General features: G+C 35.4%; 1 protein-coding gene and 1 long non-coding RNA gene across 5 annotated transcripts in view; one reads left to right on the top strand and one right to left on the bottom strand.

Moving 5' to 3' along the window:
- LOC125148067 (uncharacterized) overlaps window positions 1-12,552 on the bottom strand; it is a 38,611-nt gene extending 26,059 nt beyond the window's left edge. Inside the window, exons 1-2 of the long non-coding RNA XR_007145405.1 lie at window positions 12,339-12,552; window positions 10,384-10,470 (exon numbers count right to left, since the gene is read on the bottom strand). This is a non-coding gene — a long non-coding RNA (uncharacterized LOC125148067). The remainder of the gene's footprint in view (window positions 1-10,383; window positions 10,471-12,338) is intronic.
- The window catches only part of KMT2E (lysine methyltransferase 2E (inactive)), a 99,644-nt gene that overhangs the window by 69,899 nt on the left and 6,424 nt on the right, over window positions 1-23,321 (top strand). For all 4 annotated transcript variants that reach the window (XM_047825624.1, XM_047825614.1, XM_047825631.1 and 1 more), the window contains 12 exons: window positions 2,297-2,527; window positions 2,645-2,775; window positions 3,761-3,878; window positions 4,844-4,953; window positions 8,006-8,270; window positions 9,200-9,298; window positions 17,436-17,600; window positions 17,910-18,218; window positions 21,355-21,609; window positions 21,769-21,913; window positions 22,604-22,854; window positions 23,220-23,276. In XM_047825624.1, coding sequence (XP_047681580.1) covers window positions 2,297-2,527; window positions 2,645-2,775; window positions 3,761-3,878; window positions 4,844-4,953; window positions 8,006-8,270; window positions 9,200-9,298; window positions 17,436-17,600; window positions 17,910-18,218; window positions 21,355-21,609; window positions 21,769-21,913; window positions 22,604-22,854; window positions 23,220-23,276 — 2,136 coding nt within the window. The remainder of the gene's footprint in view (window positions 1-2,296; window positions 2,528-2,644; window positions 2,776-3,760; window positions 3,879-4,843; window positions 4,954-8,005; window positions 8,271-9,199; window positions 9,299-17,435; window positions 17,601-17,909; window positions 18,219-21,354; window positions 21,610-21,768; window positions 21,914-22,603; window positions 22,855-23,219; window positions 23,277-23,321) is intronic.

Below are 23,321 nucleotides of genomic sequence, written 5' to 3'. Positions count from 1 at the left end.
CTCCATACCACTTTGTATACTGGATATATGAATGCAAAATCACATTTAGAATTTGAAATTTTTCTTTTTTCTTTTTTTTTTTTTTTGCATAATTGGGGTTCTAGTGATTTAGTCAAGTTAGTTGTTATACTATAAAATCACCATAGAGGTATACAAAGTAGTCACTTGTACCTTGAATTAGCCTGTATCCTCAATTTTGTAGATGCCCTGATTTCTGAGAGTGGCAAGGCTCCTCAGCTCTGCCTCCCACTAAAAGATAGGTATTGGATCACAGAGGTCAGCTGTGTAGACTTACTATACAGCTTTCTAGGCTGTGTGGTTAAACGCTAATGGGTTTCTTAAGTTGTCAGATATTAAAATAGTATGTGGGAAGCATGTTACAGTGTATCTTTTGTGCATAACAATTATTCATTATTTCACATTCTTTGAAAACAAATAATTAAACAGCTGTTCAGTGATGATTACTGCATACGTTTGTAGTTCTTTCTCAAGAAAATATGTGGTGTCACACCACACACAGCAAGCCCAAAGTTTCATAAAATGTTCCTTATATGTTAAAGTTGGGGATTATATACTTACTATATATTAAACTTGAATTTATGGGACATTATCTGACACAGTACAATCTGAAAAAGGTTTTGGATTAAGCTGGTGGAAACTGTTGATACTCTAAAGTTTTCCTTTCTTCCTTATTTATCCAGTCATTCCAATAGTAAGTTTAATTAAGAAGGAACATCTTTTACTTAAGTGAAATATTTTCATTTATTTTGTAAAGAGATGAAGTAAAATTTTAAAAATGCTTTGTGCATCTTTAAAGATATCTTTCCCTTAACTAAAAGATACCTCTTTAAGATGGTAACAGTTTCAGTTAGTAATTCAATAGTATTTATAGGTTAAAGAGATATGGCAGAACTATCAAATATATACCAGATCAGTAGAGGGCTTGGGTGGAAGAGGACAGAAAAGAAAGACAAATTTTTAAAAATGGATTTCTTTAATAAATCTGAGGAAAGCCTTAATATGTAGTATTTCATATTTGTATAAAAATTTATTATCTCATGGTCATTATAATGTGGAATATTTAAGTACAGAAAATACCAGTTAATACAAATAAACCTACTCCTATCAAGTAGTTGAACAACTTACTACAGTTTGTTTCATTGTAGAAAAGAATGATATTTTTTGTAATAAAAATTAATTATATGGCAGGTGGACAGATGATAAATTTTAGTGTTACTGTACATGTATACATGTCTAACAGGATATATAAGGATCTTTATGAATTCTATATGTGATTTTCAAATTTTAGTTAGGTTATACATATAGAAATAATCTGTTTTCTCACCAAGGTATTCAGTGTTGTAGAAACTGGTGAATAGCATTTACAACAAATTGAAATGTCATGTGTTAAAACGAATTATAAACCTGAATTATGCTAATGAGACATGTTTTTGTTATCTGCATTACTTGATTTTCATCCTAAGATTGCAAATAAGAATTGTTGTGGGTGTCGACATTTTAATACATTTTTAAAATGTGTGGTCATTGTGCCTATCTGTAAATTGCATTCCAGCGAGAAAAGGGTTCCTTTTTTGTTCTGTAACAGATTGAGAGAGGCTGTAACTTTTTGTACTTGGCACTTAGCGTTCTTATCTTACAGTTTTTTAATAGGAGGTATGGATGAAGAGCAAGCATTTAAGTTTATAAGTTCTTGCTGTCATTATGATCCTTGAATTTAGGCTATGGACCATTTTGGGTCATTTCACATCCTATTAGACATTTTGTTCTCATGTCATATTTATCATGTGGACAATTGATTATAGATCTTGGAATTATACTAAATTAAGATGTCAAAGTGTGTTTCTTAATAAAACATGTTAAAATTGTATTCTATCAGAACTGAGTATAAAGTAGATACTGGCAGTCTATAAAATAAAAACATTTTCATATGCTATCTTTTTTTAAATCATTAGTTGACAGTAACTCCGAAGTTTTGGGTGTTTGCAGTTTTGTCAGTGGCCTTAATTTGGCTACAGTGGTGTCAGTGAAGCTTGAATTTATGCTGTTCAACGTAACTTGGCCTCTTTAGTTTTCTAACTCTTTATCTGGCATGCAGTATAAAAATGTAGTACGCTGATCATTTATGGTCTGTTTTTTCCTAGGACCAATTTAGAAAGCCGAACATTATTGCTACTTTATGTTATGTTCTTTTATATAGATTACTGTGTGTGTGTGTGTGTGTGTGTGTAAATACTTACAAGTCCAGATATTAATGCTTAGTTTGCTATGATTTTAGGGTTCAGCTCCAGAGATTGATCCTTCATCTGATGGTTCAAATTTTGGATGGGAGACAAAAATCAAAGCGTGGATGGATCGATACGAAGAGGCAAATAGTAACCAATATAGTGAGGGTGTTCAGAGGGAGGCACAAAGAATAGCTCTGAGATTAGGCAATGGAAATGACAAAAAAGAGATAAATAAATCAGATTTGAATACCAACAATTTGCTCTTCAAACCTCCTGTAGAGGTAAATATATCATTTGCCTAAAAATTATGAAACAAAGACCTTTTTCTAATGTATATCTTAACTGGTTAGACTGAAAGCAGTTAGGTTTAACTAATCTGAACATTTCTCTTATTTTAGAGCCATATACAAAAAAATAAGAAAATTCTGAAATCCGCAAAAGATTTGCCTCCTGATGCACTTATCATTGAGTACAGAGGGAAGTTTATGCTAAGAGAACAGTTTGAAGCAAATGGATATTTCTTTAAGAGGTATATTCATTTATTTTACTAGTTACCTGTTGTTAAGTATTGATTTTTTGGCTGTTTACCAAGATGCTGTGTGTTCATAAGCCTTTTGTTTTTCTAAGTTATCATTTTAATACTTTTAAAACTATGGTACAGTTGAACAGTGACTAATGATAACTTTTGAACTATAATAAAATATGACAAAAAGTAGATGTATTTCTGTCTCTTACCCATCTCTCTTACTGACATTCTTGCAACAGTCTACTTCAAAGATAAACAGCAGTATATAGGTGGACGTTAATTTAAAACTATGATTACATAAGATTATAAGGAGTGAAGCCCTTTTGCATCCAGGACCTTACCTAGTTCCTTATAACATAATTGCTAGAACCTGAAAACACCATTGGTGATCACAGGCAAAACCCCTTCCTCTTTATAACAGATGTTGGATTTGGTCTTACATTATTGCTACTTTCACCTCCTCCTTTCTTGGTACTAGAATGGCACTGGAGCCCTCTGCTATATATTTTTTGGGGGCATTTGATATGACCCCTTGCTTCCCGGAGGTCAGGAAATATGTTTGTATCTTTAGGGAGATAAGTCTATATGGTTATTAAAAGTATTTGTTGTTTATAACTTGAATTTTTAAGATTTGAAAGATATACAAATCTTTTACATAACAAATTTGATCCGAAACAGTGCTAGAAATCAAAACTTAAATGTACTAGGCGATTAGGATTTTAAAGGTATCCAATTATGAATTCTCCTGTAAAGGCAGTAGTCACTCCCTTTTTATCTCATAAATTTGAATTTCTACCTTCAATTAATTACCTTTAATTTAGGTAAGGTTACTGGAGCAGGTAAAAATCTCATTAGCATGAACTAGCCCTTAACAAATGGGTTCTGGTATTAGACTGCCTGTGTTCAAGTCTTGGCATCACTATTTACTTTGAATCTTTTAGAAGTTTCTTAACATGTTAATGGTTTAAATGCATTTCTTTCTTTGTAGACCATATCCTTTTGTTTTATTTTATTCTAAATTTCACGGGCTAGAAATGTGTGTTGATGCAAGGACTTTTGGGAATGAGGCTCGGTTCATTAGGCGTTCTTGTACACCCAATGCAGAGGTAAGCTTCTAAAAATCTTTTCAGGAGGCAGGGGTTTCAGGGGATGCATGGAATTGAGTATTAAACACAAGTCTGATAGCCCTAAACTTTTTAACCATTGATGCGTTTTATATTCCTCAGCGTGTTTTCATTGCAAAAAATTAGGTGGTAATGGGCTGTGAGGTCTTAAAAATTGCTTTGCACACTGAAGAAATTGTGATGTTCTTTGTAAGAAGAAATATTAGATTTTTGTTTATTTCTGAAGCTCTACTTATGGGTCAAATATAAGATCTGATTGGATCAAGGTAGATGACAAAACTGAAAGCTAAAGTAGATTTTATATGTGCTACTACAAAATTTTTTATAAAACCATGTTTTAATTTGGAGCATAAATTTTGGAGCATATTTCCGGGTTTTTTTACATGCCAAAATAAACATTTTTAATTTATAGCTATGTTATAGTTGAGTTTAGGTTTTGAAGCCAGACTTAATAGATTCATGTCTTCTTTTTGACTTACTAGCTTTGTAACCTTGTCTGTGTTCTATAAAAAGTGGTTATGAGGACTCAATGGAGTAAATACATATGAAGTACCTAGAACAGTGTCTGTCATAGAAAAGTGTGGTGTTAACTGTTCCATTACTGATTATTGTATTTCATCAAATCGAGGGTGTCATCATTTACAAAACTCCCAATTTCAGAGATACTCAGGGGTAAAAAAAAAAATAGGCATTGTAGAATTGATGAAGTGTCATGTTTTTTCTTCTTTTTTTAGTATTTGCTTTTTAATGCTACATGGTGGGCCGTAGAGTTTGCATCACTATGCTTCCATCCAGTTGAAAACCACTGATTTATAGTTACAAGTCTTGAACTGCATATTTTCCATGTTGTACTTAGGAATTACTTTGAAAATTTTTCAAAATTGCAGGATGGGATACTTCTAAAAGTAGAAAAAATTTATAAAAATATAAAATTATTTTTTTAACAGGTGAGGCATGAAATTGAAGATGGAACCATACATCTTTACATTTATTCTATACAGACTATTCCAAAAGGAACTGAAATTACTATTGCCTTTGATTTTGACTATGGGAATTGGTAAGTTCAAGTCTGTGTATATGTTAATCTGTTTTGCAGTAGTTCCTTAATGTCCTCCTAAAAATTTATGTATTTGCATTACTTTCATAGCTTTTCATTTGTATTTATCATGAGGCAATTAAAAAATCATAGCCCTAATTCAGCCATACAACACTGACCTTGTTTATGTGAGAATTTTCTCTTTCTGGTATTTTAGGGGGTACAGTGTTAGTGATATAATTAATTTGGCTGATCAGTGTGAATGGGTAATTGAACGTTTTGCCCCTCAAAACAAAGAAATTCAGGGTACATGGGTGGCTCTAACAGTTAAGCATCCAACTCTTGATTTGGGCTCAGGTCATGATCTCACAGTTCTGTTCTTGAGAGTGAGCCCCGCTTTGGGCTTTGCGCTGACAGTGCTGAGCCTGCTTGGGACTTCCTCTTTCTCTCTCAAAACAAATAAACTTAAAAAAAACAAAAGCAACAGAAATTGTGCCAAGTTTTCTTGCAGTAAAAGTGTTTGTTGGAGTACTATAAGGAAGTTCTGAGAACTGCTGTTCTGAAACACTAGGGAAGAAAGTTAAAGTTAATTCTGATATAAAAGCTTCCATTTAAATTTTATGTATTTATACATAATATAATACAAAATTATACAAATATAATACAAATATACAAAATTATAATCTGTATTATTTTGCATTCATCTTCTCTCATTCATTACTTTGAGATTTAGTTCTGTTGTTAGGTGTGGCTCTAGTTCATTTATTTTCACTGTTGATGGCATTTATCCATTACACTATTGGTGGACCTTTAGATTTACCAAAAGTGCTCCTGTGGCTTTTTGAACACGTCTTTGTGGGTACATGTTCTCTCTGTGGTACGGAATTAGGGGTGTACTCGCTGGGTTGTAGAGTGTGCACAGCCTCAGTTTTCACCTGACATGGGTTAATTTTTAATTTGAGTATAATTGACATATAATGTTATATTAGAAAACACTAATTCTAAAAGATATGTGCACCCCTATGTTTATTGCAGTATTATTTACAATAACCAAGATATGGATAATGACCAGTTTCTATTCTTGCAGCTTTACTTCCTTGCTCCATCTCGTTATGACTTTAAAAATTGATGCTAATCCATGTGAAATGGTATCTTTTTATATTTTTAATTACCATTTTCTTTGGTTATTTTTTGACCCAAGGATCTTTTTATATATTAATCTGTCATTTGGGTTTCCGCTCTGATGAATTGGTTAATCATCTTCCATTTTGCTCCTGGGCAGTCTTTTTCATACTGATTTTTGGGGGAATGGGGGATGGTTCCTTTTGTATCTTGTAGTGTATTCGGTTATAAGCATTTCAGTTCATTTCCTCCTATTCTGTATTTTATCTTTAAAATTTTCTATGGTAACCTATTTAAATGCCTAAGTTTTAAATATCCATTATGTTTTCTGTCAGTGAAATTCCTCTTCCTGCCCTGTGCATCTCTACTTAATTGTTGGCAGTCAGATTTATTACAACTTCAGCATTTCCTTGTTAGCCCTTTCTCCCCCCAGAAGGTGGAAAATTTAGCATAATGGGTCTTTGCCCATTGCTTTGAAAGACTGTATCCCATAAGTGGTTAAGAATATAAGCTTTTTATAATCTGGTTTCAAATCCTAGCTTGGTTGCTTATTATTAGCTATATAACCTTCTTATCCCTTTGTGCTTTGTTACAGCACAAGTAATATGAGAATAATAATACTCACCAAACAGGAATGTTTTGAAAATTCAGTGAGTTTAAGATATGTAAAGTGTTCAGGGATGCCTGGGTGGCTCAATTGGTTGAGCATCTGACTCTTGATTTCAGCTCAGGTCTTGATCTCAGGGTCATGAGATTGAGCCCCAGGTCTGGCTCTGCACTGGATGTGAAGCCTGCTTAAGATTCTCTCTCTCCCTGTCTCTCACTCTTTCCCTCCCCCCCCACCTCTGCCCTTTCCCCACTCGAGCTCCTGTGTGTGCACACATTCTCAAAAAAAAAAAAAAAAAGATATGTAAAGTGTTTAAAACAATTCCTGGCACAAAATAAGTGCTTGGTAAACATGAGCTATTAGCCATCATTATTTGGAGTTCTATTATCCTGAAATCAAAACATCTAGAAAGTTTCAACCTAGTTTCTAGCAATACCTGATTTGGGGAGATGGGGGAGTAGATCATAAATTTTTGAGTTCTATCCCTGATTCACAGATTTAGCAAGTTTGACTTATACTAGTCTTGAAAGTGAGCAAGTAGGAGTATTAGAAACTTTTTTATTGTGAACAAACACTAAACTAATTAAAACATGTAAAGTGGGAGGCTTCTACTGTTTAACTCCGATTTTGGCATGCTGCCTGTATCCTAGAGAGAAATTGAACGTTGGTGGTAGAGATATGGAGGGCAGAGTTAAGAAATATTGAAGAGATGAAAATTGTGAGCTTTGGACTCCCCTAAACCTGTACCTGAATGCTGTCCCAACCATTTAGCTAGCATGTGACGTTGGACAAAATGCTGCCCCTCTCTGCCCATTAATCTTGTCTGTATGGTGGGAGTAATATATATATCACTGCAGTGAAGATGAGAGTGCAATTATTTTTCAAGCTTCCATTTGAAAGAGAGAACATGTAAGGAGGGGCAAAAAGAAGCATAACTTTACCTTTTTTCAAAGACACTTGGTTATTGAAGTCATTCCTTAAAGTAAAATACAAACTAGTTAGGGTTTGGGACCACTGAAGTAAATACTGTTTTTGCCTTAATGTAAGCCACAGTATCATTTTACTTAAAAAGGCTCAGTTTTAATTTGAGTTGCTTCTCTAAACCATAACTGGTTATCCTTTTGATTGAAGGCCCAATCTCTGGTCAGAAATCAACTTCAAATGATTATGTTTTTTAAGTGAGGAAGTAAAATCTCTTTTGTGATAGTTACCATAGGAATGCAAATTAGTGAAAAGGATTGCTCATAAATAGTAGCATAGAATTTACAGAGTTGCAGCTTAAAGTGGATAAGAAAATTTTAAAGTTTGCATCCTGAATAAATATTTAACTGGTTATCTTTCCAGTAAGTACAAGGTGGACTGCGCATGCCTCAAAGAAAATCCAGAGTGCCCTGTTCTAAAACGTAGTTCTGAATCCACGGAAAACATCAATAGCGGTTATGAGACCAGAAGGAAAAAAGGAAAAAAAGAAAAGGATATTTCAAAAGAAAAAGATACACAAAATCAGAATATTACTCTGGATTGTGAAGGAACAACCAACAAAATGAAGAGCCCAGAAACTAAACAAAGAAAGCTTTCTCCCCTGAGACTATCAGTATCAAATAATCAGGTACTGAACTATGCTCTTCTGATTGTCAGCCGAAGTCAACAAAAGAAAATAACTTGTCATATTTTAACCTCTTTTTTGCTTTATGTAAAATGGTTTAAATTTTTTAAGTTAAACCTGTTATTTAATGAAGTACTTAGAAACATAAAACACAGGCTCTACTAGAATTTGTGCATTGTTAGTAAATAACTCAGCCAGCATATCCTTGCAGAATTGAATGCAAGATATTTCTATAACTGGGTAATTAAAAACTTCTTCCAGATGGTATTGTCCTTATGTTAATAAAATTCTTATTTAAAGTCTTAATTTCCTTTTTTAAATATTTGAGGCATAATTCTATAAGGATGAGATATAAGATTGTTCAGAGAAAACTCTCTTAACATGTACGGTAATTTGGAGGAATGAGTTTGCCCTCTATGTCTGCTTTGCCAGGGAATAGTTTGTTATCTGCCCTCTACACAAATGAAAGTTAGGAGGGACCATTTAAATGTGAAAATTAAGTACAGTTTTACTCATCTCCAGTACCCCATCTTCCTTAATTTAACAATAGTTTAATCAATTTAATAATTTCCGTTAAGTTTCAAATTGAACAAACATTTATTGGGCACTTGGTGTTTGTAGGCACTGGGTCTCATGAAGTAATTTTGTATGTTCACGTTTTGGGAAGACTATAAACAGAAGGCTGTGCTACCATATTTGACCTTGTGGGCTCTATTGATAACACTCTAACTTTAAAAAGCAAAATTATTTGCATAATTTTGAAAGTGTTGAATTAAAACCAGTTTTAAAATTCTGAAATGTATTTAAGTAGGCTTATAATTTTCCTACGTAGAATTTGTTAGTTGTGGTTGAAAGACATTTATAATAGTGCAGTGTCCCTAGTTTGTAGATGGAATAGTAGTATCTATAAAGCATTCATTTCCATCTTTCAGGAACCAGATTTTATTGATGATATAGAAGAAAAAACTCCCATTAGCAATGAAGTAGAAATGGAATCAGAGGAGCAGATTGCAGAAAGGAAAAGGAAGATGGTAAGTTGGGAAGCTAGTAGCTGCTTCATGCTGTCACTTGCGCTTATGACAGCTGCTCTTCCCATAGTCATTGTCGCTGCCTTTAGGAGGCCTGTTGTTTGTTTCAAGTTAGCAAACAGGATGTGCCGCTGAGCATTTCTGTTTGGCTTTGTTGTTACCATTCAAGTAACTTGCACTAATCTTTTATATATTTACTGTGTGTTCATTAGACATTTTAGAATGTGACATTTAAGAAATTTTGAACATTTTTGAAGCTGAGAACTATCAATAAATTTTAATGCCAGAATCACTGTTCAAAATGTCTTTCATTAGCTAAATGTACCTTTCACTTCATAATTTAATGTAAAGCAAAAATGGAATTTTAAAGCTTATAATAGCACCAAATAAATGGCTTATGCAAAAAAAAAAAAAAAAAAACCCACTGTTTGGTAGCTACTATTTCTGTATCTCATACTGGTATCACAAGATTTTCATTAAAATACGTTTAGAATTTATATTCCTTGTTCCGCTTTTTATACATATATTTGCAAATAAATAATACAAGATATTTTCATAGAAGTCCATGGTAATTTGGCAGTGGATGTAATATTTAGGCGAGTTAAGAAAGTTTTGTGATATAGTTTGCCCAAAGATTTGAAGATGATTTTACATACCAACTAATGATCTTACTATGGGTTTTCCCCACTCCCTTTTATTTTGTTTCATGTCTGTGATTTTCATGCTGAATTCCATGGAATTGCAGGTGTCATGTACTTAGGGAAGGGTAGGATCTTTGGAATTTGGTCATTGTAGGCCTACTTAATTTGTCTTTTTTATTGCCTGGATAGTCATTCCTCCAACATGGTTTTATTGTTGATGTTCAGAATTGTGAAAGCAAAGCCCAACTTTTGCAGTCTGCAGGTTTCACAAACACTGCTGTGAGGGGACAGGGTAATGTTAGAGATCAGAGAGAAGAAAAACAACTAGGAGAAAATACTGGACGTGGTTGGTTATAAAGAAAGGAGGAGGGTTTTTTTCCCTGTACCTAAAGGAATTATCTTGAACCCTTTTCAAGATGTGGTTACATCTGAATTATCTGTACCTACCCAAATCACCTATGGCCCTTTCTTGAGGAGATTTTCAGTATTGGCCTGTTCATTCCACAGTTGCCACAGCAGCATATTTGCGCTAATCTGCAAAACCAATTTGGAGTATCACTGGTTTTGGATGATGCATGTGTATGATAAGGAGGAACCTCTTTCATAAGTTAAGGGCTACAACAAACACTTTGAAAAATCATGAAATTTTTTAAAAACAGGTTATATGCCCTTAAAATAATTTTACTCAGGTTGCATTTTGTTTAAAAGTTTTTATGACTGTGGGGCTACTTTTAAAATGTATCTATTAATGCTGAGAAAATCCATGAACTTTAGAACATCCTCATTTTCAGATCCCAGAAAATAGAAATACCCTTTTGCTGATCGAACTTTGGACAAACAAAAAGGCTTACTTGGGAATCCATTTTTGGTCAGGATTTTACCTGTTAGTATGCTATATTAATATAGGCAAATGCTTTAAATTTTATATCCATTTTAGCATATTCATTTTAATATCTGCCTCTAAGGTAGCTGCTGTGCAGCTGGGTATTTTTCATACAAATAAAATGTGGAAAACTTGCAAAGTATCAGTGTTTAGAATTTGGTATTTTGAAGGGATATGAAATAAATATTTAAAAATCTTTGGCTCCTTGACCCTCAAAATCATTGCAATGTTATTTCTAATTGGTACATTTGCTTTGATATTTTAATTACAGAATTTTTGGGTATGGTCAAATAAGCAGAATGTAAAAGCACTGTTGGGATTCTTAAGCCAGTTGGCATGGTCTCTCCCCACCCCTTGCCACATACTGGTATTTTTGAGGACCAAAATATTTGGCTTTGAAAAGTTTAAATATTAATCAGCCTTTAGTGTCTGCCTTTTGTATTGGGTAGGTTAACAGTAGTAGTTAGAAACATTAAGGTCAGCTCCTGAGAAACTGACTGAAATTTCCTCCTGTGAGAGGAAAGACTTTAAATCATTATTGGGTACTAGTTCTCTTGTAGATTTACAAGATTGGGATACAAAAGGAGTTAGTCCTACTCTCCTCCCAGATAAATACCATGTAATGTCCAAATTCAAATATACTTTAGCCTATCCTTTTGTAGTGTAGCTTGAGCCGTATGAAATTGTTGATTTGACAGTGTTTACCTACACAAATGGAAGTTTCATACATGACCTAATATTTAGCATTTTGCTCAGTCTCCAAAAATTGCACTGGTGGAAGTATGTATTTTGGTTGCTTGTCTTTTTTTTTTTTTTTTTTTTTTTTTTTTTGGTGAGAATGGAAGACCAATGTCTCTGCCTTCCAGGGCATTTATAGAAACTATTATGGTGCAGCAAGAAATGTGGTAAAGGAGCTATAAATATGATAGGTAACTTACAGCTGTGGTTGGAGGTAGGGTCAAAGACCATTTCATGAAGTAGGTACTATTTAGGATGGACCTTAGGGGTGGGGTTTAAACAAGTACAGATTACCTTGTAACTAAATTGTATGGAGTACAATGTATGGAGTTACATGGAGTACAGAAATAGCCCTCCAGGGGAAAGAGCCTGGAGGTAATTATAAAAGTGATAAATCATATTTGGCTGGGATTATATAGGTGGTTTTTTGGGGTGGGGGAACAGGGAGATAAGGTTGGTTGATAGCAGATCACATGAAGTGTTGAATGATAAAGATTTCATGGAAGAATGTTTATTCAAATTACTATGTGGCCAGATAGAAAGCTATTCTTTTATTAAAAAATTTCTTTTTCCCTCTATTATTTTTCCCCCTTAAAAAGTTGTTACCTACTTACGAAAGCACACCTGTGTCTAAATGGTATAGAACTGAATAAATAGATGGTTTCCTTTTAGCTAGTAAGAGATACCTCTTTGGCGGTGGTTGGAACTGACTTTGGAGAATCTTAAAATCAACCCCGTTAAGCTATGGCAGTTGAAATGCAAGTAGGCTGTTTATACTCACCTGATTCCAAAACCAGGGCACTACTGAGTGGATTCCCCCAGGTGCACGGGAGGTGAAGTGAGGTGAGGTGGCCATATAACCTTGTCAGAGGTAAAGAAAGTATGCAGAAAGGGGTTAGATTTTGGGAAGCTCATCGTATTTTGTTGAACTAACATGTGATCAATTAAAGTATAAAGCTTTTGAAAATTTTAAATAAAAATCAGGCTTGCCCCACCCAGTGTATAATGACATGAAAAGACCCTCCTGAAGTATCTGCTGATACTAAGAATTGAAGATCACTAGAATATAAACTACGTAAGGGTGAGAATTTATAATTTTATAAATTGTTACAGCCCCAGTTCCTGTGGAAAAAAATTCCAGGTGTTTATAAAGTACATAAATGAGCCTACTAAATATTTGTGGCAGCCATTTAAGTAGAGATATAGGTAGGCCCATGAATGTGAATTAAGTGAAGCTTCCTTATAGCCCAGGTAGTGCCCTGGAGGCCTTGCCAGGATGCAGGATTCGCCATAATTTTCTTATCCCTCATCCTTCACATCAGAAATTATTCCACAGAACACTAATATGTTTTGTGGGGTAGGGGGCGGGGGAAGCTCTGGGGCCAGTTGAGTTTAGTAAACAGTGCTTTAGATCCCCAACTTTGAGTTCTTCAGTAGTGGTGTGTTTAAAAATTTGAAAAATTCTGTTTATGAAGGCATTTTGTAAATTTTGACACCCTTCCAACTTGTTTGTGGTGATACCTTTGACATCCCACAGATTTTTATCTGAGGAACAAGCATCCTGTGGGAAAACACTACTGTTAATTCCTCTAGGGAAGTAACTTGACTTAGAAGATAGCTTTAGAAAATGCCGAAGAAATTTTAATAGTAAGATATCAGGATAAATGCCTTGCCAGGAAAGCCATCTGATGACATGTGAAATATATCCCCCATCTCACTTTTCTCTCCTTATAACGTGATTAAGTTGATGTCGGTTACCAATTCTGATTTTCTTAGGTCCCATGTTCTCATCACAGAGTTTAGGAATTGTGTTTCTAAAGACGAGTAATTAATGACATTATGGTATTGAACAGCAAATGGGAACCCATTTATTTTTATTAGGATTCTATTCAAACAAAATGAGGATATTCAGCTTTAGCTGCCTTGTAATAAATTCAAGATTTCCCAAATCTCATTTAAATACTTCACTCATGCTTTCATATAACAGTGACATATGCTTTATATAATGTATATACAGTTCTTATTCATTTAATAAAAATGAGTGTTTGCTATACACTGAGCACCATTGAAAGTACTGGGTGAAAAAGAAGGCAAGGTTCTGGAGAAGCTTTCATGGAACACAAGTGCATGGAATAAGAAACAAATATCAAAGAGAAAACAGTACTGTGCAGAGAAACTGAATCATTGTGTGGTAGAGAAGAAATGGGGATACTCCATAAGCCATACTGACTATTTGCAATTATTTTATTGGTAATCAATAATCTTAACCATTTTTTAAAAGATTAATAAATTAATCTCTAACTCTTGTTCGAGAGGATAAGCAAAGTCATTTGAGGAAGGAATCCCTTTTACTTTCTGTTTCAAGGCTATGGGTGGGGTAATTTAGCAGACTGGCCCTCCAGGTTCCCTTTCCTTTAAAAGGCAAGTTTTTTAAGAAGAACCACTTCTTATCTGTTAGCAAGGGAAAAAAGGAAACCTTGAGTCTCTAGATGTCTTCATTTTGTTTCCTTCTCAATTCTTTAGCTCTACTACGAAGCACATTTCCCTTTAAAGCTAGTGTGGGGCACAGTTCATCAGCTTATTTTCACTCAGTTAAAAAGTACCAGTTATTGCTAATTGGGATGAATTATAACAATTTACTCAGTGGGGTTTATTTTTTCAGTTGCAATATTGTATCAAACTTTAAGCCGTGTTCTTTAGTATGTACCCCTACAACTATATTGGACTTTAGCTTTTCCCCATTTGTTGAATAGGAGTCTTAGACAAGTTCTCCATAGTCTCTTCCAAGCGTATCAAGTTAGAGGATTTCAAGTCAGGTTTGTGTTCCAGTGTTTACATACGGAAGCACAAAATTGGAATAAAAATTTTCAAAATACCCACTCCTCAAGTGATAAAATGCCTTTAAGGGATAGTAAGCAGACTTTATTCTGCTTACAGGAATTACAGCACTCTATATTTGCTGCTGTAAAACCATAAACTAAGATACAGGTCATAAAAGCAATTTGTTGATCTCATCAGAGAGCCTTCATAGTTTCAGCTTAGCTCCCAATAATCCAGCATTAACAATGTGTCGCTTTCATTCCTGAAAGGCAAACCTGTTTAACTGTAATTCTGGATCAGCGTCAATAATTGCCCAGCTCACAGATAATACAGTGATCCTGAGGTCTGCTCATGGGCTTGGAATGAGTCCTGGTTATAGAACATGTCTTATGTGACAAGTATAATCTCAACTACATCAAGCACAGATGTTAGGGTCTGCTGAGGTTAATTAGGACTCCTGATTTCACTGATCCCCTACACAGGCTGTCACTACCCTAAGCCATATATAAAACTGGTTATTTTTCAGGTAGGTCTGTAAAATTGGTGCTAAGTTTTCAGTCATTAACTAGATACTATATGTATGGTTATGTGTCAAAGAATGTATTGGATGCGTTGGTGAAAATGCTGAATGACCTGGGAACCTTCAGGAATTTAAAATAAAATTAGATCAGTGTGCTAATGATTTTTTTCATGTAGAAAATCAAAGGCATGCTTACATTTCCAACATTTGTGTGTTTTTAAGATGAAGTTGGGTTAAAGGTATTAGGATATCTCTTTAGCGCTTTGGCTGACAGTTGTAGTAAATGTGAGAGGAGTTATGCTTTATTTTGCTTATGTAGTGTCACTGGTGGTTAAATGGAGAGAGTAAATTAGGAACCAGGAACCTTGGATAAGAATTACGGCTCTGCCTTTGAGTGAGTCACTTAATACACATGGGCTTTGGTTTCTTCAGCACAGGACTAGACTTTTTTTTCCCCTAAGATCTTGACTAGCTCAAAAAGATGGAGTCATCTCTAAAGGATTTTCCTTTAGAAAAATTTTTAAATGAATGAGTTTGGTCCTTGTATCAATCTCTGACTCTCATTCTGACCATCTAAAACCAGTGAATACTGGACTATGTCAAACTTATTTTGTCATAAATTCATATTTACCTTAAATACTGGTAAGTTTTTTACACATAAAATCATTCTTGCCAAGTTTGTTTCTTCTGGAAAATGTACTTTTCTCAGATCTATTTTAAAATTTTTTGAAGAGATAAAATAACCACAATAATTAGCCCCTTCTCCTCTCTCCACACCCGCTCCCCTGTTCAACAGGTGAAGCAGTTATGAAAATTATCATTTTTTATTTTTGAGAGAAAGAGAACATGAGCGGTGGAGGGGTAGAGAGAGAGGAGGACAGAGGAGGATCAGAAGAAGGCTCTGTGCTGACAGCAGCGAGCCTGATGTGGGGCATGAACCCACGAACCACGAGATAATGACCTGAACTGAAGCTGGACTGAGCCACCCAGGTGCCCCCCAAATTATTTTCTAATTACTCCAGATTTCTAAATTTAGGATTTTAGAAAAGCCCTAATATAGAGACAGGGTTTTAATAGAGAGCCATAAGATGCAAGGAGGTTGAGTAAAGTGATTAAAAGACCAGAGATAGAAATTAACTAAGGAAAGAATTCAGCTTTAAAACTTCCAGTTCTAGTGAAAAGACTACTTTCACCTCTGCCGTTTTTTAGTGCCAGTTACCCACCCCAGAGCAAGAGAAGGAAGATGCAGACATGTAACAAGCAATCTTACCTCCGTGGACCTCAGTTTTCTTACCTGTAATATAAAGAGACTGAGGATAACTTGTTTTGAAAACTGATTAATTAGAAAGTCACTATTGTCAGAGGAGTTCTGTTGACAGATGATTTTTGTCCCCTTATTGAGTGTAAAAAATGAAAAAAAAAAATACAGACAAGAGTAGTAAGCCAAAGTTTCCAGAGTATAGGTGTCTTAATGCTTGAAACTGTGCTAGTAATTACTGGAACTAAAGCTCCAAGTTGGAGAAGACTATGCATGCATCCCGACCTTGAGTTTCGAACCCTTCTCCCCCATGTCACTGACACAAGAGGAAAGCCAAATGGATCTGAGACTCAGGACTTGGTTCTTTTCATTTGGAGAACTGGACAGGTGATGAAAGTGCTTCTTCCTGTTTCTGGTTGAAAACTGAAGCATTTGCCAGGCCCACAGGCCAAGGCTCTGGGTCTTGCTTTTAATATTTTCTCTCCAAAGAGAACTGAAGATCAGAGGAACTCTTGTTGTTCCAGTCCTTGCCTTGAACTGTCAGAGGAAGACAGGTCAGAGGAAGAAGGATGCCTTAGAAGAATTGTAATTGAGGGCAAGAAAGCTAAAGTACAAATAATAATCGACACCTAGGGGATGCCCACCATTTTCCAAGTGCTGTTGGCAAGCTGCACAGATACCTTCTATTTGAACTCAGTGAAGTGTAATTATTATTACATTTTGTAAAAAGCTCAAAAAGGTTAACTAGGTTGTGAAGTTGCCTAGGGTCACAAAGATAGCAAATGACTGGTAGAATCATAATTTGAACGCAGCACTTCAGCCTGTAATATCCTGGTACCACAATGTCAATAATATATTCCCTCCCTAAGTTCCTATGAATGTAATCTTTTCAACATTTGTTAACGTAGGAACTTTTCGAATCTTATTTGAAAAAATGGCTAACTTCTATGAAGAAAGAGATTTTCAGTTTGGTAGAGCAAGGTAGTTTTTGATGCTTTTGTTGTTGTTGTTTTGCTTTATCTGTATCGTGAACAGTGATCCAACAAGTATTCGTTCCTTTCATGAAATATATTTGTAATGACAGGGTTTCTGGAGAGGTTTTGGACTCTGAGGCTCTCCAGTGTATATGTTCACCCTCACTCCCCAAGTACCATCAATAGGAGGTTTTGCTAACAACATCCCAGAATTTATTTTTTACATTTGCCATGAACATTTGCAATTCTGAATTGTACTTCAGAGCAATGACATTTATTATGCCACTTGAAATTTAAATTTTGTAGACAAGAGAAGAAAGGAAAATGGAAGCAATTCTGCAAGCTTTTGCCAGACTTGAAAAAAGAGAGAAGAGAAGAGAACAAGCTTTGGAAAGAATCAGCACAGCCAAAACCGAAGTTAAAACAGAGTGTAAAGACGCGCAGGCTGTCAGTGACGCCGAAGCTACTCAGGTTTAGTTTTGTTTTCACCCCTTAAGCACTTTCCAGTGAGACTGTCACACCTGGTTTAGTTGCATCTGTAAGGAATTCTGTCTAATGCTGCTCAGTGGCATTTTTCAAATGCTAGGAGATTTTAGACTTGAGATACAAGATCCTATTTGCTTTGTTTTTCAATAAGAAAAATGTAATTTAGTATATATCAGAATTCAGAAAAACATTTAAGGAAATTAGCTCCTGAAATGAATTAATGCTTTTAGATTTCAGCTTCTCACTTACATAAACACAGTATCAAAAGTTCCACTCTGTTGTATTTTGAATTAGGAACAAGCAAAAGAAGAAACTGCTAGCAAGCCTGCCCCTGCCAAAGTGAATAGGACGAAACAGAGAAAAAGCTTTTCTCGGAGCAGGACTCACATTGGGCAGCAGCGGCGCAGACACAGAACTGTCAGCATGTGCTCAGATATCCAGCCGTCTTCTCCTGATCTAGAAGTTACTTCACAACAAAATGATATTGAAAATACTGTACTTGCAATAGAACCAGAAACTGAAACTGCACTAGCAGAAATAATTACTGAAACTGAAGTTCCAGCACTTAATAAATGTCCTACAAAGTACCCTAAAACAAAGAAGGTATGATTCTTAATGAATGTAGGAACTGTTTTTAAAAACAGTGTCTTATGATGTGAAATAGATTTGTGTTTTTAAGATACATTCTGTAAAACCTCATTAGGAAACAGAGTAACAAGTATAGTTTTTACACCTAGCAAAGTTTTATTGTGTTTTTTTTTTTTTAACGTTTATTTATTTTTGAGACAGAGACAGAGCATGAACAGGGGAGGGGCAGAGAGAGAGGGAGACACAGAATCTGAAATGGGCTCCAGGCTCTGAGCTGTCAGCACAGACGCAGGGCTTGAACTCACGGACCTTGAGATCATGACCTGAGCTGAAGTCGGACGCTTAACTGACTGAGCCACCCAGGCGCCCCTATTTTTTTTTTTTTAAATTTATTTATTATGAGAGAGACAGCGCGAGCGGGGGAGGGGCAGAGAGAGCTGGAGAGAGAGAATCCTAAGCAGGCTCTGACAGTGCAGAGCCTGATGCAGGGCTCAGACTCACAAAACCATGAGATCATGACCTGAGCCAAAACCAAGAGTGGGACACATAACTGAGTAAGCCACCTGGGCAGCCCCACCTGACAGATTTTTTTAAACCAAGAATGAGAATCACAGAACTATAAAAATCAGTAAAAATGCTTGCGTTATTGTTAATAAAGACAGTTATATATTCAGTATATCAAGACGGCCTTTTTGTATTGTAAATCATAATGTAGTGATTTTAAGAATTTATCAAAATTGCTATTTTTGCATGCCCTATGTACTAAGTTTACACTTCTCAGAAACAACTGGTTTTACATGTTATCCTTTATTTTTTTTGTATTTCTTACAAATTTCACAGCATAGGTAAATAATAAAAATTAAATGTGAAGGAATTACTGATTGCTGTAAGGGAAGGGCAGGTTTAGATCAATTTGTTCATCTTTGAAAAACTGTCAGATTGAATGAGGCAATTATGAAACTATTCACCAAGGTAAATCAACCTGAGCTTTACAGCTCAGAAATAACAGAACATCCATATGAAGCCCCCACCCCCAGTGTAGAGTATGGTAGATTGGAGCAGAGATACCAAAGTGGTAATCCTTAGACTCTTTGGGGAGGGGTTAGATCATAAATAGTAATTCTCGCACACTTTTATAACAAAATATTTTGAGACTTAATTTATCTTGTCTTTGTTCTTACCAAGTTCAGCACAGTTTGTAGGTAGTGTGAAGCCAGGAGAAATATATCAGTAAACAACCAGGATGAGCCCAGGAATGTACTTTCACAGTGAATCAGAGGGTTAGTTAGAGATAAGATCTAAATACAGTTCTAATTGGAAGTCTGTACTCTTCCTTACAGCCCTTCAGATCTTGAACAAGCCAACACTTGCCTTATTAATGAGCAGTTAAATGTATGCTAATTATACTGGAATTAAAAAAACAAAACCAAACAATTAAGTTATTCTTGCCCACTTTGGAAGGACAAAAAATAACTGCACCTTTTCTTTGTAATTTGGATTAGTGAAAAGAAAAACTCATGGTTAAAAGAGAAGATACAAATAGGACATAATTCCTGCCTTTTAATTTTTAAGTGACTAAATTATTGTGGTGTTATCAATTTACTTAAATTCCTGACCTGAGATGTAGGCTCATATCATATTTGATTCTCTAAAAAAGCCTCTCTTGCCACAGGTTTTGTTGATGGTATTCCCTTATTTAAAAAAAAATTTTTAGCATTTATAATTCTGGAGAGAGAGTGGGAGTGGGAGAGGGGCAGAGAGAGGGAAACACAGAATCTGAAGCAGGCTCTAGGCTCTGAGCTGTCAGCACAGAGCCCAGTGTGGTGCCCAAACTTGCAAACCACGAAATCATGACCTGAGCCTAAGTCTGATGCTTAACTGATTGAGCTACCCACCAGGTGCCCCTTCCCTTCTTCTTTTAAACAGTATACTGTTTGAGTACCGAATTATCATGATTTCTCCTAATGTAAAGGCCTCATTCAATTTAATAATACATAGTACTTATTCTGTGCCAGATACTGTTTGAAGAACTTTATGTTACTTAGCTCTTTTAATCCTTGCAATAACCCTGTTTGTAGAGCTAGTTTCTATTATGACCCTTCTTTGACAGATAAGGATTGAGATGTGGAAAGATTGCATAACTTGACCTATGGAAAGGTCACAGTGTAAGTGGCAAAGCCAGGATGCATAATCCAGGCATCTGGGTGCAGATTCCATGTGCTTTTCTGGTTTTTGTTCTGGACATAACCAATTGTATAGACACTGAGGGAAAAAAAAAGATACTAGAATGCTTATAATGATTATCTCTGGAAGACAGGATGTGGGTAGATCATTCTTTTAATGTGTGTTTATCTGTATGTGTAAGAATGTATTGACTACTTTTAGTACTTTTTTTTAACAAATTACACTTCCAGTAAAAATAAAAAGGATACATTTGATACCCACATAGAAAAGATCAGTGCCCACACAGCAGACAAAATGTGCTTGTGCTGATAAATGTAATCCTTATTTCCATGCCCATTACAGTCAAACTTTATTAAATAACTAAAACTAGCTTACAAGAAAAGTGAGTAATCGTTATACTTTAGGGATCAGGCATATTCATGTTACCAGTAAAGTCTGAACTGCATGCACTGTCAATTAAAAAAATCAACAGAATTTTAAAAAGGATTATGTAAAATTTTAAATATTGATTGTCAATGCCAACACCCCCCCCCCCTCCCTTTTTTTTTAATGTATATACACTGGTCTCATCATCTCCTGGGGATTCTGATAGTCAATCAGGGTAGAAAAGCACTGCATAAAATCAGATTTTTCTAACAAACAGGTCACAGAAGCAGTAGCAAATCTAAATTCAGTGTTTTTGTGTGTTTATAAGATGGTACTGAATCTCTTAGACTTGACTCTTTTACAGAAGGTACCATTATGTGATTTCTTCCTGCAAAGTACTATTGTATAAAAAATTTTAGGAGTAAGACGAGGTACCCAAGGAAATGTAGAATGATGGATTGACTTTTTAGACATATGAATGATTTAAATTAATATTTCATTTTGGATAGTATGTTTTCAGATTTGGGGTCAGAGTGTTCTATAGGAGCATCTGTATAACTGTAATTACATGTAGAATGATCCGGATTTCTCTTTTCTCTAGCACTTGGTCAGTGAATGGTTAAGTGAGAAGAATGAGAAGACTGGAAAACCTTCTGACAGCCTTTCAGAAAGGCCTCTGCGCATAACTACAGATCCTGAAGTGTTAGCCACACAGCTCAATTCTTTACCCGGACTCACTTACAGCCCCCACGTATACTCTACTCCTAAGCACTATATCAGATTTACTTCACCATTCCTTTCAGAAAAAAGGAGAAGAAAAGAACCTACTGAAAACATTTCTGGCTCATGCAAGAAGGTAAACTGTTCTTTGGCTATATAAATCTAGGATGAGCCAAGGCCAATCTCCTTCCTTGCTATCATTCCTGGCAGTGAAATGCTTTTAGCATCAGCTTTACATTTACAGGCTGTATAAACAGCTACAAACTGACTTCTGTTCCTTTGTTATGTATTTCAGCGATGGTTGAAACAAGCTTTAGAAGAGGAAAACTCAGCAATTTTACATAGATTTAATTCACCCTGTCAAGAAAGATCCAGAAGTCCTACAGTCAATGGTGAAAGTAAAAGTCCACTGCTATTAAATGATAGCTGTTCTCTTCCAGGTAGAATTTCTTTTCAGTACTGTTTTAGTGTGAAGAATGTGGCAGGATGTAAATGGTTTTTACAGCAAACATATTCTAGTTATTATGTACTTTATAAAAGCAGCATTTTTTTCGAGAGAGAACGAATAAGCATGTGCAGGCAGGGGGGGAGAGGGGGAGGGGGGGAAATCCCAAGCAGGCTCCATGTTACAACCCTGAGACCATGACCTGGGCCAAAATCAAAAGAGTCAGACGCTTAACTGACTGAGCCACCCAGGGGCCCCAAGAAGCATATTGTTAACTTTTTTCTGTCCTCTAACCTTTTAGATGAAGATAAACATGAAAACCTTCATTTGTAGTACTATGTATGTTGGGGTTTAGGGGTGAAGTTACGGGCTGCTTCTCAGATTTAATAGAACTCTTAGAATAAATCGATTAAATTAACATCTGTACTTGTAAGACTTCTTAGAAACTCCTAGGCCTGTAAGTCATTTGGCAAGATAATGCATGTTGTAATAGTAAAATTAACGCAGGGACGGGTGGGGAGAGATTGCTTCATGTTAGTAGTATCTTTAAAAACCCTGAAATTGAGTTTGGGGGTGAAAGTCATCATAATTACTATTGTTGATGTTTTGATCTTTCCCAGAATATATTACAGATTGTAGCACATACCAGCAATATAATGTCTGTGAATTATTATTGCATCAACAGATTTAACTACACCACTAAAAAAACGAAGACTTTATCAGTTGCTAGATTCTGCTTACTCAGAAACCTCCACACCTACTCCCTCACCATATGCTACACCAACCCACACAGATATTACTCCCACGGACCCATCATTTGCCACTCCTCCACGGATAAAATCAGATGATGAAGCTTGTAGAAATGGTTATAAGCCCATATATTCGCCAGTTACCCCAGTAACTCCTGGCACACCAGGAAATACCATGCACTTTGAGGTGAGAAATTTAAATGGGGGGGGGGGGGAACCCTGTGGGATTGGTATTTAATAGCAACCCCCAGTGTACTGAGAGTAGAAAAAAAGTTTTTAACAAACCAAATAAGCAGATATGGAACATTCACTTATGTGAATTTAAACTTTTACATTTTTATTAAAATGAGCATAATGTTCATCTTATTTTGATACTCGGCATCAGACTGAATGGCTGTGTATATCAAATTGAGGCAGGTATCTTATGTGGGGAATGGAAATAAAACAAAAGAAAGTTTAAAACCAAAGTCCGTGTAATAGTTTGTTGTCATTTCTATAAATATCATGGATTTAATTTTTATATTTTAACTTTCAATTTTTTCTTTTATATAGAATATTTCTTCCCCAGAAAGTTCTCCAGAAATTAAGAGACGCACTTATAATCAAGAGGTAAGGAGTTATTCAATAAGGTTATTGACATTAGTGACCTTTGCC

This window comes from Prionailurus viverrinus, chromosome A2 (genome assembly GCF_022837055.1).
Source record: "Prionailurus viverrinus isolate Anna chromosome A2, UM_Priviv_1.0, whole genome shotgun sequence".
Classification (NCBI taxonomy): domain Eukaryota; kingdom Metazoa; phylum Chordata; class Mammalia; order Carnivora; family Felidae; genus Prionailurus; species Prionailurus viverrinus.
This window is presented reverse-complemented; position numbering and strand designations above follow the sequence as displayed.